The sequence below is a fragment of the Carassius auratus genome, chromosome 46, assembly GCF_003368295.1.
Source record: "Carassius auratus strain Wakin chromosome 46, ASM336829v1, whole genome shotgun sequence".
NCBI lineage: Eukaryota > Metazoa > Chordata > Actinopteri > Cypriniformes > Cyprinidae > Carassius > Carassius auratus.
In genome coordinates, this window is record NC_039288.1 from 6435863 (window position 1) to 6453153 (window position 17291).

The following is a 17291-nucleotide window of genomic DNA, read 5'->3' on the forward strand; positions in this document are numbered from 1 at the left end:
GATGCTTTGCCAAGATGGTGACGATAGCGATTTCTTTTCAGAAATATATGGGTGACATACAGTACATACATTTTAAAACAACATTACTTAACTGTTTCTATATTTTAAAGAAGTTATAAAGAAATATTGTGTCAAACTATTGCACAAATAATAAAATAGTAAAAAAAAAAAAAAAATCCAATCAATTACAGCATTTATGTAAGACTGCTTTTCTCTCTCTCTCTTTTCATTTTGATTTCTGGATGGTTTCATATTCTTAATTTTGACTTTATACCCCTTAAAAAACATTACAACAAATTATTTGGGAATTGAAAACTTCATTATAGAAGATTGTATTAAGGTCATGAATTGCATTTCCAGGACATTTCTAATTAAATGTATAAATCCAAACACAAAATAATGAGCATCACATCATTGACCCATTTACAAACGCTGGGCTAATTTACTGGTCTCTCAGCAGCCTGCATTGACACAACACCTTAATGATAGCACGGATGCACTGTTCTCGGTCATGTTGCCCTCATATTAAGTAAGCAGTGTTTATTTATTTATTTATTTATTTATTTATTTATTTATTTATTTCATTTTTCACACAGTGAGCTCATCTCATTTAGCCATAAATGACTCAGCATCAAAATTCAAATTCACCCACAGAAACTGCTATTTATTTTATTTATTTCTTTATTTTATTTTATTTTTTCATTTTTTGCTGAGGCTAAAGCAGTTTTCAGCAGGCCATGGCTCAACTAATCTTCTACAACTTTGCAGTGACAGTTTTTATGAGCATTGTTCTTTTGGCAATACATTTAATCTAGAGCATTTCTTCCCTACTCTAAATAGCAATGAGGGGGTGAGTGGTTCAGATGGATTGGACATGCACGTGCTTAACTAGTGTGGTTAAGAGAGTATGTGAGTTGTTATGGGGAGTTGGAAACAAATGAAAATGTTTTCTGGCGATTCATTTGATTCAAGGTGTTTTAGTGATTGATGGACAGAAGGTACCTCATTGCTGTCGGTTATTCCAAGGTTTCTGGAAACAGATTTATCCTTGACTGGCCAGGTTCAGGTAATTTTTTTTATTATTATTATTCTCCAGTGATCCATGTCACTTCCTAAGAATCACAATGACTCAATAACACACAGATAAAGAATGATGGAGCTCTTGACTGAACTGTTGACAGCTGATATTATATAGTACCATATGTATTCTAACATGTGCTCACTGACTAAACCATTTGGGGGCAGCTGTGGCCTAATGGTTAGTGAGTTAGACTAGTAACCTGAAGGTCACAGGTTTGAGTCTCAGTGCTGGCAGGAGTTGTAGGTGGGGAGGAGTGAATCATCAGTATCTTCCACCCTCAATACTCATGGCTGAAGTGCCCTTGAGCAAGGCCCTGAACCCCCAGTTGCTCCCTAGGCGCTGGATCTATAGTTGCCCACTGCTCCGGGTGTGTGTTCACTTCTCACTGCTGTGTGTGTGTGTGTGTGTGTGTGTGTGTGTGTGTGTGTGTGTGTGTGTGTGTGTGTGTGTGTGTGCACTTGGATGGGTTAAATCCAGAGCACCAATTCTGAGTATGGGTTGGCAAATGACTTTTTTTTTATTTTTATACTTACTTAACTTTGAGTGTAAATATTAGCATATGTGTTTCAAATGAATAAAAACGGAGAGTAATGTCTGAATAAAGGATTAATTCACCCATAATTAGCAAAAAAATGTGGAGATGAGTTTCATTATAGTACAGATTTAGATTCACTGTAGAGGATTCATTGGCAAGCAAGTGATGTGCAGTTTATTTATTTATTTATATTTGATGAAGAAACAAATTCCTCTACATCTCAGATGACCTGAGGGTGAGACATTTCATCAGTTTTCATTTTAGGGTGAACTATTTATTTAACCCTAAAATGGGCAATTACCAGCTGGCGTGCCCATGAACTCCATTAGGCACTCCTTCAGATTTATGTTCCTGTTTTGTGTGTGTGTGTGTGTGTGTGTGTGTGTGTGTGTGTGTGTGTGTGGACTATTTGCCATTTACTAGGTTTGAATCATCTGTCTTTGTCTTTAATTATTAAAACTGTATGTGCATTTTGATTCTCTCTCTGACTTGTCTCTTCAAACGCATAACAAATATCAAATGTCAGAATGGGGTTTTGAGGAAGGTATATTAAAATATCTGTAAGATTTTGAAATCAAATAATGACAATCTATATATATAATGAACCACAATTACCGGTGATTGTTCTGTAAATTCACTAAATGGCTACGCCGTTTTAGCATGCAATATGTCAACATATGTATGTTTAAGTAAAAAGAGGTAAACTGCATTATTTAAAGAGTTCTGCTGTTAACCCCTGTGTGTGAATGTTCATCAAAAGCTAAATTGAAGATCGGACAGATGAATCTACCTTCTGTTTCTGATCCCATCAAAGACCTACAAGCACTTCGGACCCCATTGAATGTGCTAGGTATATGTTTCTAATATTGTTGCCTGCTGAGCCTTTTTTTTTTTTTTTTTCAGATATCAGATATAATCGGTGCAACTAAATATCCTGTTATACCGCCAACAGATCACTGCAAGTTCATGTTTTTGCCACTGTTTAGATTTGTCATCAAAGATGCCCTTTTTTTCATAATCCTGTTGCTGCTTTCCATGATTACGCTTTACCTAAATTACAGAAGTAACTATAATAAATATTTTGTTCAACACACTTGCTGAACAAAAGATTCATTTAGAATATATATATATATATATATATATAGAGAGAGAGAGAGAGAGAGAGAGAGAGAGAGAGAGAGAAAGTTATTTTAAATTGTAATAATATTTCACAATGTTAGCGTTTTTATTTTTGATCACATAAATTCATTGTTTGTATAAGAAGTATAAGAGACTTCTTTCAAAATCATTCAAAAATCTTAATCTTAATTATTCCAAACTTGTGGCTGGTATATACTATAAAAAGTGGTAAATGGCAGTTACAGCATTTATTTGTGTTATTATTATGTTTCTTTTTAATTGTGAGTGTAGTTGCATCTGTTCAAAGTTGCATTTTTATTCATTAGCTTGGGTTAAACTAATTTTACTTTGTTGGATCAGCAGCTATGCTAATGATGTCTGTATTTTGTTTCTATGTTTTGCCACAGGATTTGCATCCCGTGGTAACTAGGATTTAAACAAGCTCCAGTCTGGATCCAGAACACCTGAGAAGAGATGATGCTGACCCTCAGAGGACCCCAGATGATGCTAACCTTGAATCAACAAACAGAACTAACAATTATTGCTAAATGTGTGACTGAATCATATAATAACTTAATAATATTGATAGTTCATCGTCTAGCTGACTACGTCTTGTATTATTATTATTATTTTTTCTAAAATCCTGTCAAATGTGCACAAACTACTAGCTACTACTAAATATTGTAGAAACATAATTTTCTGTAAAGTTGCTTTGTAACGATTTATTTTGTAAAAAGCGCTATACAAATAAACTTGAATTGAATTGAATTTGTGTCTCAGAATATATTGGCTATTTTGGAAAGAAATTCTGAAAAACATTTCCATCCATCCATTTTTCCAAACCGCTTGTCTTATGTAGGGCTGTGGAGTTTCTTTCCCAGTGTTTCAGGCCGTATAGGCAGGGAAACACCTTAGATGGATGGCCAGTGAATTACATGTTTCCATTTAAGTTTGCTAATCCTATCAGGTTTACAGAGGCACTAAGGGGGTAGAGGTTGCATTCAGAAGCCACTCTTACATCAAAGGCCTTTTAATAAGCCAACACCAATTCATTGTGTTGGATAAATTGTTTTCCTTCTGTTCATTCAAACAGAAGTGTGCAGGTCTTCATTATATGCAGTTTGAAGTTTCACTGGAAATGTGTTGTCCTACAAGACAAATATTTTATTTATGTTGCTGATGAGGATTTCAGATGCTTAAAGGCAGCACTAAGTTTTTCCTCTTTCCCAATGTTTGACAATGCATTCTGGGATTTTGCCTTCTCCATAAAGGATAAATATGATGGCGGTCTTATAATTTTGCCAAAATAATGCTGCACATGTCAATCAATCAATCAATCAATCAATCAATCAATCAATCACTGAATCACTCACTCACTCACTCAATCAATCAATCAATCAATCAATCAATCAATCAAAACTGCATATGCTAGGCTTTGAAACAGAGGATCTCTATTTGTTTTGTCTGTAAGTATCTCTATCTGTTTGTGTCCTTTGCTGTCTCTCTTTCTGTGCTTTGAAACGGGTCATAAAATGTGATTTCAAGATTTCCTTTCAGTTTGGAGTGCTACAAGCTGTTTGTGAATAGATAAGATCCCTAAAGTTGCAAAGACTAAAGTCTTAAACACAAAGAAATATATAAAATGGCTCGTTTAAACACACTCCCACATGTCTATGTCACGATGTGGGAAGCTTTGGACACTGGTTCATTGTAAACGTGAAAATACTTTGTTTGGCCTTCCAAACCAGGACACAACTAGAAATCAGTGGTTACGTTGTATTTACAACACTGTTTCAGAACAGTTCAGCACAAATATTCAGATGTGTGCAGTACATTTTGTGGACGATTGTGTTACACTACAGTGTTCTGACTCACAGTCTGTAAGTACGTTTACATATGTAAAGGATTTGCCACTGATGATTCAAATGCAAGTTTTGAGTAGTGTAGAGTAGTGCTTGTTGTTTGTCATTTCTCCTATCACAAATGCAGACATGGTTTTATGTATTTAACGCAACACGTATGGTATAAGTAATTATACTCACTTACTTATACTCACTTACTGAATGCATTTCAGAAAGGCAGGGCATAGAGGAGAAACAATAATGCACAGTTTGTGAAAAATATTATTATTATTATTTTTTTTTTACTTTAAACCTCATAAACACATTTCATTACACCAAATACACAAAATAATGTTCTTTTTAGCAACATTATATGACCCATTTAAGAGCATGTTGAATTTATTTTGTTTTGATCTCTCTCTTTGCCTCCTCTGTTTTGTCCCACTGGGCTGTTCTGATTTTCTCTCTGTGCCAGCTGAGCCCCAATAAAATATGACTTAAATGACGACCAGTAGATATTACTTCCAGAGCTTTTGGGTATAAAACAGTAGTACTCAGCTGGTAAGTTGGAACCCCAAAATGGGTTGTAGGTCTGTATAATAAATAAATGAATCCAAATAAAAAATACAACAACAAGGATTAATGAAAAAGGGAATAGAATACTATGTAAGTCAGTGGATCATCTCATCACTGACAATGATGAGACGGCTTACAGAGAGGAGAAGAGCACCTCCCCCCCACCCCACAACATACTCCCACAACACAATATGCCACATACTGCACTTTAACTCCAACATAGTTCAATACTGCACTATATACTGCACTAAAAACAATATTGTGTCTGCTACCACTGGATACCATTCAATTCACATCCATAACATTTTCGCATATATTACGTGAATCTATGTCTACATAATGGAGAATGTGTACATACTGTGTATAATTGTGTATTGCGAATTGTATGTTCATAGTGTGTAAAATGTGTATTGTTAACTGTAAGAATGTCTAATAGTACACTGTGTGTACTGAGTGTATGTGTATGTTACACATTGTCATCTGTATAAACCTTTATGTCTATGTGTAAATTGTTCCTGCACTGTCTGGAGCACACTCCCAAGAATATTACTCACCAAGCCACATGTGCTGTGACAGTAAAAGTGAGGATTTTTTTTTTTTTTTTTTGGATGCAGCAACTGTGTGGGCATCAACATTCTTCAAAATATGTTTTTTTTTTATGTTCAACAGAAGAAAGAATGTTATACAGGTGTTGAACTTAAGGGTGACTTGAGGGTCAGTGTATGATGACAGAAAATTCATTTTTCGGTGAACTATCCCTATACTATTAGCTCATGAAAGAGAAATAAATGAATTGGGTGTTTCAATGGTCCATGCATTTATTGAAAAATATTAGCACTAATATTTATTTAGAAAGGCAAATATGATTGCTTAAAGGAATAGTAAATGCTACTGAAATATATAATATTTGTTCTTTTTATTATTCAAAATCTACACTGATAAAATTATTTTTTAATAAACATTTTTCTCTTGTTTTTAGCAGAATTGATATTTTTATTAACATATAATTCAGTTATTAATTAGAATTTATATGTATACATTTTACCAGGCATATTTGTATAAACAAATAAGCTAATCTCATAAATGATATAAAGTAACAAGTGACCATGAATAAGAAGGTGTTTTTAAGCCACCACCCTGAAGGAAGGTTATTTTATCAGTTCAGAGATGTATTTTCATTCATCTTTGTCATTTCGACGTCTGATTTGATGTTTGATTCCTTCACAAAAACACCCCAGTGGGTCATTTTCAAAGCTTCAAAAGAGAAAATGAACCTAAATGCATTGCAAGACTCGTAAGCATCATTACATGTTGTCAAGCAGTGTTATTAAGCTATCACTTCCCTTGCATACATTACACCGTCTTGCATCACTTGGCAGCCACCGCATTCACTCCTTACATCTGTGTCTCAGAGCTCTAAGATATCAGAGATACTCCAGTCTCATCTTGACACATCCTCAGAAATCTTAAAGGACATGAACAGAGGAATAACTTTGCTGATGCCTGATTTTAGAAAATGATTAGAGAAAACAAACTTTCTCTTTTAATAAGGATCCATGTGCTTCTGTGTATAGGTTATCTAGCAGCTGGTATTTTTCACCTAACTCATTCCCCAGTGATGGGTCTGAGGCTCAGAAGAGCTCAGAGAATTTAGAAGCTTCCGTAGCTACACCAGAGAGCAGAATCTGAAAAATATTTGAAACTGAAGCTGTTCTCTGGCTTAGGTTAGCAAGATCAGTTTGTTCAGCAAATGTTTATTTATTTTTTATTTTTTTAAGAATTATGAGTATTAATAAAGATCTCCTACGGGATTTGAGTGAATTAAACTCTACAGTCATGGCCAAATGTTTTTGCAGTGACATCCATTTTGTGTTTTGCGAAGTTTGCAGTTTCAGTATTGGTAAATAATTTTTCCACGTGTTTCTATGGTATACTAAAAAACAATGATAAACATATCATACGTTTTAAAGGCTGTGAATGGCATAAAATATTATGGGTCGATATTTAGAGTGTTGACCCTTGTTTTTCATAACCTCTGCAATTCGCTCCGGCATTCTGGGCCAAATCCTGACTGATGGCGATCCATTCTTGCTTTATTAGTTCTCAGAGTTGATCACAATTTGTGGGCCGCTTGTCCACTCTTCTTTTGAGGACTGACCACAAGTTCTATGTGGGATTGGGATCCTGGACATTGCCTGGCCACGGATCCAAAATTTGAATGTTATGATCCTCGAGCCACTTATTTATCATAATTGCTTTTTAAAATTTTGCTCTATCATGCTGGAAAATGCATGGGTCATCACCAAATTGCTCATGGATCATTGGAAGAAGTCTCTCTTGCAGGATGTTTTAAAAAAATTATTTATTCATGGCAGTGTTTTGGGGAAGAATTATGAGAGAGCCTACTCCCTTGATTGAAAAGCAACCCCACACATGGATGGTCTCAGGATGCTTCACTGCTGGCCCAACACAGGGCTTGTGGTAGCGTTCACCTTTTCTTCTCTGAACAATCGATTTTCCAGATGTCCCAAATAGTCGTAATGGAGCTTCATCAGAGAAATAACTTTGCATCTGTCTTCTGCTGTCCAATCTTTGTACTTTTTTGCAGAATTTCAGTCTGTTCTTGATGTTTTTCTTCTTGGAGAGAAGTGGCTAAAGTGGTAAATGGTCCTTTCGGGTGCAATATTCTTTCTAGCAATTTCCTTGCATTTGATTCCATTTTGATGCAAAGCGCTAATGGCTGCACTTATTTCTTTGGTGGGAACCATTGCTAACAAGAACACAATGATTTGAAGTGCATCTTCCATCCTTTTATAGCAAACAGTCTCCTCTTACAATCGAATTGGAATGATAGTGATTAACCTGACTAGTACTCATTCACACTTTCCCAAGCGCTGCTGATATGATTAGTAATGTTAGCTGGTTATTTTGTGTCAGGATCACAAAACAGTTAAATTTATTTATTTATTTAGAAAAGTTCAATTTTTGGCCAACTAAGCTTTTAGCAATTATTTAAAATGCATCTGATCACTCACCGCAATAATCTAGAAATGATGTGAATAAACACCACAATGGCTCATGAGCTGCAAACTTTGCAAAATACGAAATTGATGTCACTGCCAAAACTTTTGGCCATGACTGTAGCACAACATGCTATACATTTTTTCTTTCTCTTTTTGTGGCAAAAAGCTGACAAGAGTTGTTTTTCTGCTGACCATTTTATGATGTCTTGATGAGCTCTCAAAGCTAATGGTGTTTAATTCTTTGTCAAACAGCTGACACCTGTGATGGGTGACCACAAGGGTATACAACAATAATTAAATGAATATGCAAGTACATAAAGCATTTCTTGATTTCACCCCAGAGAAATTCAAACTTCAAGCCCATTGACACTGATGATTGCCCTATAGAGAAGCTTGTGGAAAATTGCCAAGTTAGACTTAAGTCGCACATTTGTGCTCATGTAGTCCTCTCAACTTAAATAAAAATAAATGTTTTAATTAATAATAGTGGAAAATAATGTGTTTTTTAACCTTAAACACATAAACACATTGCATTACACCAAATACACAAAATAATGTTCTGTTTAGCAACATCATATGACCCCTTTAAGTGTGTCTCATTGGATAATCGAAAGTTCTACATGCTTCATTGAACACTTTGGCCAAATCTGACCCCGTTCCATATATCACTGGGAAAGCAGGACTCTCATGTGATTTCTTTCTCTTTCCTAACAGTCATCAATGTTAAGTGTGTCCCACTGAATAATCGAAAGTTCTACATGCCCCATTGAATAATTTTGCCAAATACAGAAAAGACGTCATATAAGTAAGTGGTCAAAGGGTCAAAGATTGCAAGTGTAAGTACTGGGACAGGCCTAAAATTGACCATTGGATGCACACTTAAGAATAGCTGGGCGAAATACGGGATGTGGCTAGTTTTTGCCAACATATCTTTAAGACCCTTTCCAAATAAGGTGCTATCTGTTAACATTAGTTAACATGAATGAAAAATACTTTTGTTAATGCACTGACAAGCATTTAAAAAAAATCGATCTTATTGTAAAGTGTTACCTAACTTTTCTTTGTTTGGAATTTTTCTAAATCCTGAAACCTTCTTAAATAAGATTTTAAATTGATTTTTGGTGTGATCTCAGACATCAGACAACGCCATACATAATGGAATTATTTCTTTAAGGCTAACACCTTGTCATGTGATGACACTGCTAAACCTTCTGTCCTGTCTAATTTTTCACCCATAACCTAATTGCAACAATGTGAGCTGGTTGCACACATTCCAGTGAGGGCTGAGTGCTTCGTCTTCACATCGCTTGCCTCTGTGCTGCGGTACACAATGCTACTCCTCATCTGATTAGCGTGTGCTGGAGCTGCTGCCACCCGCCCCCGGCTTCCCCCGATCTGACCCTGTTCCATCTCTCACAGTGAATGAAGGACTCTCATGTGATTTCCTTCTCTCATTTTCCTAACAGTCATCAATGTGCATGCAAAGTGGACACCTCCCTGCTTTTAGTAACTTTACCATGAGCTCTGTTCTTTTGTTGTTGTTGTTGTTTTGGTTTACAGCCTGGATGACAACCGACTGCAATTAGGGTTCTCTGCAAAATGTATTAAGCATCTCGTTTGAGTCCTGAGAAGCTCTGCCAAATGCAGTTACTAAGCATGGCCTGAAGCAAGATATTACATATGTTTTGATGGCAGTTTTGTGACCACCAGAACATCACACTATTTGTTGTGAAACAGCATTGTCCTCTATGTTGGGTCAAGAGCAGAAGATAACGCACATGATACAGCAAAATTTTCCTCTGAGGGAATCTGCCCTTGCTTTTTGCTATTCTCTTTCATTCTTCCTTGATGTGTGTCTCTGGTCATTGAACACGATGTATCTGTTCTCAGAAGCTGATTTCAGAGATGGAAGTTTTTCAATAGCTTTCAAGTAGGAGAGCGAGATTGGCTTAGATATAACTGTGCACCAGTTCTGTCAGCTGTCTCATTAGGGAACTTGGTTTCAGAAAAGAACAGGGCAGAATTACTGAACGGCCATGTGGTGGGCCCCCCCAGAGGGCTAAGCAGTGAGGCACCCTCTTTCCTGTTTGTGCAGTGCATCCATTGAAACTGAACTGGAGCCGAATGTGTAATAAGGTGCCCCTGAACTTGAACAATTGTTGTTTCATTATCACGCACAGTATGCATCAAATGGCTGAAATAAAACACAACAGGATCCTTTCATCACTTGCATAATTTTCACACATCCTCCAACATGGGGGACTCTTACCATCCATTGTTGCTAACCTGCTCTCATGCTGTGATAAGATGACTAACCAAGTTATTATTCATTTTCGTTGATTATTAATTATTATAAAAGACACACACGCACACACACAAATTTATTTATTTATTTATAGTTTTCACTTTTGATTTTAACCTTGAAAATATCCCTAAAATACTCTGGCATTTGTGTCACAGGGACCTGTTGTCATTTGATCCAGCCTTTATCTGAGATTTTACATGAGTGCATTATAAAAAATAATACTGTATTTATTTCATTAACATCGTGTTGATTTATGGTGAGTAACATCACAACACTGTTATGATCTGGAACAATAAAGATTCGATTTTTTGCCAAATAAGGACAAACAAAAAAAATAGCACATTATTCATTCTTATTTGGCTCAGACAGACAGAATGTGATCTATCATATAGTCTTTCATTTTAAAGGTGATTTGAATAAGCTACTCTGTGTAACTCAGTTCAGCTGAGATTTAAATGCTATGGACATTTTATTATACAATTATAGAGGCATTAACATATAAATTACATTGAAAAGAGGGCAATCACATTTAAACCTAGTTATTCTTATGCAGCCTTTGATTGATGTAGTTAATTTAACATTATTATATTGGGAGGAAAGGAAAAATTTATATTACATGTATTTAAAGCTTGTGGATGAGACAAATTCACCACCAGGTTTTCTTACAGGCCTTTGAAGCCCATCAGGACCAAGGACAGCGGCAACGAGTCAGATCTGCAGTGTTGTCACAAGACTGAAAAACATGTGCTTCTAATGAGCAAACTTTTGCAGTTTTCTTTCTGGTAACTGATTAAAAAATATTCTGAGATATTAACAGTTAAAAGGGTTAGATTTGTTTTTTTAAAAAAACGTGATCTTTCCTTAATTCCTCCCTGTCTACCTTGTACTTATCTGAACAATGTCGGAAACGTTGTATAGCAAACACTTCATGTTTTTATATGCCTCTTTATGATGAATCGCTCGTATTTCTCAATTGTAAATCACTTTGGATAAAAGCATCTTCTAAATGAATAAATGCAAGTGCAAATGTTTCTTTCATAAACACCGGTCAGCTCAAAAACTTTATTAAAATGTCTCACATTGATGTCTTTGTACACTGAGCCAATTTAATGAAAGCGTCTGTCTTATCTAAGATGTTTAAATCCAGTTCTGAAGTATTTTGAACATGTATTCCTGTAAATAATACATAATTAAAGAGGACTGCCACATAATGTGTGGTCTTTGAGGGAGTTTTCACATTAGACCAGATAACCTGTCTGTGTTTATCTGATGAAATAAACATATTGTATAACTTAAGTTAAAATGTCAAACATAAATAGAGTACAGTACAAAATATGTGCACAAGCAAGAGAAATGCTTAGAGAACCCGTAACACTATTTACAGAGCACACAGACAAACTCATACACAGATAAACATGATGGTTACATGCACACACATGCCAACACATACAATATATATGGGTCAATGATGTGACACTCATTTTTGTCAGGATCCATTAAATTATAAAAAAATGCCATTTCTATTTGAACAGTTGTACAATGATATATATTTATTAATTTTTTTTATTTTTTTTATTTTTTTTTTACATTTATGAATTAGAAGTCATATTTGTGGGGTTTAATGAAAATATGTCAAAGTGGTGTAACCAGCTGGAGACTATAAAACAAACTACTAAGAGAATTAGAAGATAATTATATCTTTCACTTCAAAATAACAATGGAAGCAGTTTTTTAATTTGTATTATTATTATTATTATTATTGTGGTGTAACATGGTGTAATATGCAGAAAGACATTCTGTTTTCATGTGCCAAGAAAACCATAGAACTCGTACTACTGTGTGTTAAGATGATTTGTTTAGGTCCAATGGGGTCAGCCTCTAAGAACGCTATGATATTCATTAATCAAAATTCTATCATAATAAAAATTATGTTTGAAAACGATTTGAAAGCTTTTTATATACTAATATATCTATGCATATTCAGTGTGCAAGGAAATAATTTTAGTAGCTTTTATTTAATGATTACACCACTTTACATTTTTTTAAGGCAGATATATTTATATATTATACACTGAAAAAAATGGTAACCTAAAAAAATGTTGATTAAACCTAAATATTTTTATATTTACCACTTTTTACAGTGTATAATATTTTATTTTATTATATGTTATGATATATTAGATTCCCTCTCTGACACTTTTATTTGTCATTGACCCATACACATATGTGTGTGCATTTACGTGCGTACAGAATGCTTGCACATTATCTTCTTGAACGCTTTCCTAAAGTCTCTATTGAAAATGGTGTAAATTATGGGGTTCACAGAACTGTTGCAGTAACCAATCCAGAAAAAGAGATTAAACATTGAATCCGGTATTGGGCAACTTTCTCGGCATATGGCATGAAGGCTGTACGTAAAGAAAAAAGGAAACCAGCAGAGCACGAACACCCCCATAACCACAGCCAGCACGGAGGTGAAGCGCTTCTCTCGCATCTGTGCCAGTTTGGACTTGGACAAAGACAGCTGACGCGCCTTCGGCTCCTGATCGACGTCCGACGCGCGACTACATGCCCAAGAGAGACGTCCATTTTGCTTTGGACACGCGTGAGCCCCTTCCACCTTCCTGCTCTTGGCGAAGCGCGAGTTTCTTTGTCTGTTGGAGACGCTCGTCTCCTCCAGATCGATGTCGTCGAGTTCGCCTTTGCGCTCTCGGCTGCCTGAGCTGTGGCTGCTGGGGCTCTCCATATCTGACTTGCCTTTACGCACGAAGCAGGTCTCGGATTGGGAAGGCTGTCGCTCCATCCCGTTCTTAGCCACGAACACGGTGGACGCGCGCTGTTTGGCCACCCTGTAGATCTTGCAGTACACCAAAATCATGATGAGACCAGGCGCAAAAAACGACACCATGCAGGAGGAGAGGATGTACCAGGTCTCGTTGTTCAGCAAACACTCCAGCTCGTCGTGTTTGGTCATGAGAAGCGGTGGGAAGGAAATCACGGCCGAGATGACCCACACCACCGTGATCATGAACTTTATTCTCCGCGGGGTTCTCTTTAGGTTGTAGCTGACCGCTTTGGTGACAGACCAGTAGCGGTCCAAACTTATGGCGCAAAGGTGCACAATGGATGACGTGCAGAAGAGCACGTCTAAAGCCAGGTAGAATGCACACCAGGTGCTTCCAAAGTACCAGTAGCCCATCACTTCATTGGCTAGGGAGAACGGAATAACCAAAGTGGCCACCAAAATATCAGCAGACGCCAAAGAGACCAGAAAGAGGTTCTGTGGCGCACGCAGCGCGCGGCTGGTGAAAACGGCCACCACCACTAAAACGTTACCCACTATGGTCACCAAGATAATTACGGTAACCACGAGAATGATGAGCACCGCAACGTACTGTGAATGCGGCGGGGGTCTAGGCGCGCTCGTGCCATTAGTATCCGCGGATGAGTTCGGCGAGAGGATGGTGATAGTAGTTATATCCATTCTGAATGCCGTCGGCGCTGATCCCCCATTTCCAGGCGTATTCTCATCCGAAACGCGCTTCGACTTCAAACTTGTAGCAGCCAATCTGAAGCGCTGCGCGATCCGCAGAAAACTCTGCGCCAAACGTATCATACCAAAGATAGTGTGCTAACTTTTAAAACTCCCAGATGATATGAATATCTTTCATCAATTTCAGGTGCCTTTTTGACGGGGCAGTGGTCAACCACACAGAACCAAGACATCTTTTGTTTTGCTAAAGAGGAGGCAGGGAATGTACCAGACATGAGCCTGAGTCCTCGGAACGCTCCAGTGTGTCGGGCTGAACAAATATGGGAGTGTTTGTGCCCGTTTCACTCCTCCTCTCTCTCTCTCTCTCTCTCTCTCTCTCTCTCTCTCTCTCTCTCTCTTTCTCTCTCTCTCTCTCTCTCTCTCTCTCTCTCTCTTAACGAGACGGGGGTGTACTGTTTGCGCTGTCAAACTATGCAAGCTCTTGATGTGTGATTAATTAGCAATAAAGCATTGTAAAATCCATAAGTGGTGGCGTGTAATAACTTTCATGAATAAGTCATGAATGTACATGGGATATATTAATCAGTTTCACTTCATTACCCAGTAATCCTTTAAGAATTATATAATGCTATATATAATACAGTTAGTTACTAAATAATTTGTCAAAAGCAAGGTACAATTGCTAGATTGCATTAACATTTACCTTCTAGAGCCATTCATTGGACATTTAATTTGATAACAATGGATCCCATGTGAATAGGTGCTGTCAGACTAAGAGACAAACAGCTGATAAAACATCACAATAATTGAATTCTTATTTTTGCAACACCTTAACACATAACAGTAACACAAATGAAAAGTATAATTTGAATGAAATATAAACAGATATAATAATAATAATAATAAGGAATCAAATGAATATAATAATATTATATCTTTATAGGTTTTATATAAAATTTAAATACAATTTTATTTTACAATATCAAAATTACAAACAATGTAATGTAACCTACAGTTTACCAATTATCAGGTTTTTTATTGTGGAATACATTTATTTAAAGTTATAATTACTAGCATTTTCACAATATGTAATCTTGTGACAGTTCCTCCTGAAGGCAATTAGTCACTAATAAATTTCCAGTGTAAACTGATTAATGCCATATAAAATACACTACATGCTGGAGCTTTGGGGTAATTTGGATGCTTCACTGTGCTCCACATGCTTAAGCAACAAATATCCTCATTTGTTTTTAGAGACGTGATTGTTAACTTGCTATACAATTAGGCCTGTTATTCCAGCCGTATATAATAACTGAAAGTGAGATTCATTGACTACTAGCTGAAAATAGCATATTATGCAGAATTTAAAATGTAACCAACTAATTGTATCTCTGGAGATTTGCTTTTACAAATCACACTAAAATGAAAGTGTTTTTATATATAACACAATTTTTGAGTGTAAAAACAGAATTCATGAGTTAGTTAACACTGCTGAACTATTAGTATAGTTATAGTTACTTGTTGAACAATGAGTAATTCAGTCAGCATTGAGGCGTAATGGCTTTTGTTAAAATGTTTTGTCAAAATAAGAATGTTTGCAAAGTATGGCGCTGAATTGATAAATCACATAAACCTAGTTGATTAAAATAGGACATACTATTGTGTTATATAAATATTGAGATTCAACAGTAATTTGCATTAATTTAATATAAAACAACTTTTTTTATGCAACAGACTGACTAACTGATAGAACCATCGATGTCAATAAAAAGAGCAGAATCCTAAATATGTCTTCATTTTATTTCACAATGTACATTCAATATCCCAACATTTTTTATGTAATTCCAGATTTCAATTTATTTTTGAATACCCAGCTTGTCAATTTAGTCTTAAGAGTTTTAAGCCCCACTCTACTTTCAGGTCAGATTTTTCCAGTGAGTGAGAGAGAGAGAAATGTTTTCGAAGCATTGCATTGAGGAGCTTGCGACAGTAATGTGTTTTCTACACCAAAGGAGCTATATAGGAGCTTATAGGTGCCATAAGGGCATCACACAACTGCACAATACCAGTAAGAATAAAAATAAACAAATCTGATATAAATTATAAGATTACTGTTACATTAACAATAAACTGTTAAATTAACAAGAAGTATATTTATAGTTAACATTTCTCTCACCTTTATACACCGTCTCAGGATAATTTTTTCACTGAACATGTCAGAATTAATTCTAAAGAATGTATTTAATGCTGCCTTTGAATTTGGCTATAAGATAATTTAACACTGCAAAGCGTGACTCACAAAACAACATTCAGAAATATATTTTAAAAATGTTGTTGATCAGGCTTTTATGACTCATATAGTGTGATCAAGAATATGGGGCTTATACTCGAGAACGATAAAACACCTCAGTTTTATTCAGACGCCCAAACTGAGCAAAAATAGGCATCTTTATAACAGTATAGCAGACTACTTACAGAAAATGCATGCAAATATCAGTTGTCGCTCTATATCTGTGATATTTAAATGCTTAAGATGATGTAATCAAAGCTTTGTAGTTTTTATTGCGAGGAGCAAAACATATAACGCAGTGCAATATATATTTAAATAAATATATATATATATATATATATATATATATATATATATATATATATATATATATATATATATATTTTTTTTTTTACAATTATACTAAAAGGCCATTTAGTTGCAAAAAATTGTAAACTATCTAATAGTTCACTCAATGCATGCATTAGATTGTGTACAATATGTTGTTCATAATTTGCATTTCAGTCATGATACAATAGGCCTTATAGGTTTAAAGGGAACATTCAAATAAATAAATAAATAAATAAAAATCAGATTTCACTTCCATGTTGGTCCAAACCTGTATGACATGTTGTATGCCTGTGGAACACAAACAAATCAATAAATAACCACTGAGAGATTTCTTGAAATATCATCTTCTATGTTCAACAGAAGAAATATAGTCATACAACGACATGAGGGTGAGTAAATGATGACCCTTCAACAGCATGTTTTTAACCATATTTTTCTCAGGTTTTGTAACATCTCTGATGCCGTCAAATATTGCCTCTGTAGGCAGCTCACTAAAGCACATGAGAAAGACACTGCATTGAATGCTGCATTACTAATATGAGCAATTGACTCACACTAGGGGTTTGCTGAGTAATCAGCCCTGCTCTCTTTATGGCTAGCTCTTTAAGGGCAAATGCTCTGGCTTTAAAATTGCTGATTGATGTAATTACAAATTAAATTGAGCCCTCTTAATTGTAATTCAGGAAGAAGGTCAATAT

The 17291-nt window shown here is 35.7% G+C and overlaps 1 protein-coding gene across 1 annotated transcript; it reads right to left on the reverse strand.

Moving 5' to 3' along the window:
• Window positions 1-12623: 12623 nt before the first annotated feature.
• LOC113063998 (alpha-2Db adrenergic receptor-like) lies at window positions 12624-14310 on the reverse strand. The gene has a single exon (XM_026234479.1). It carries the CDS (start codon window positions 14094-14096, stop codon window positions 12717-12719), a length of 1380 nt encoding a protein of 459 aa, XP_026090264.1. The 5' UTR covers window positions 14097-14310; the 3' UTR covers window positions 12624-12716.
• Between the last annotated feature and the right edge of the window lie 2981 nt (window positions 14311-17291).

What these genes read in the sequence shown, in the direction of transcription:
- LOC113063998 (XM_026234479.1), bottom strand. Translation starts at nt 14,096, where the DNA reads ATGATACGTTTGGCGCAGAGTTTTCTGCGGATCGCGCAGCGCTTCAGA.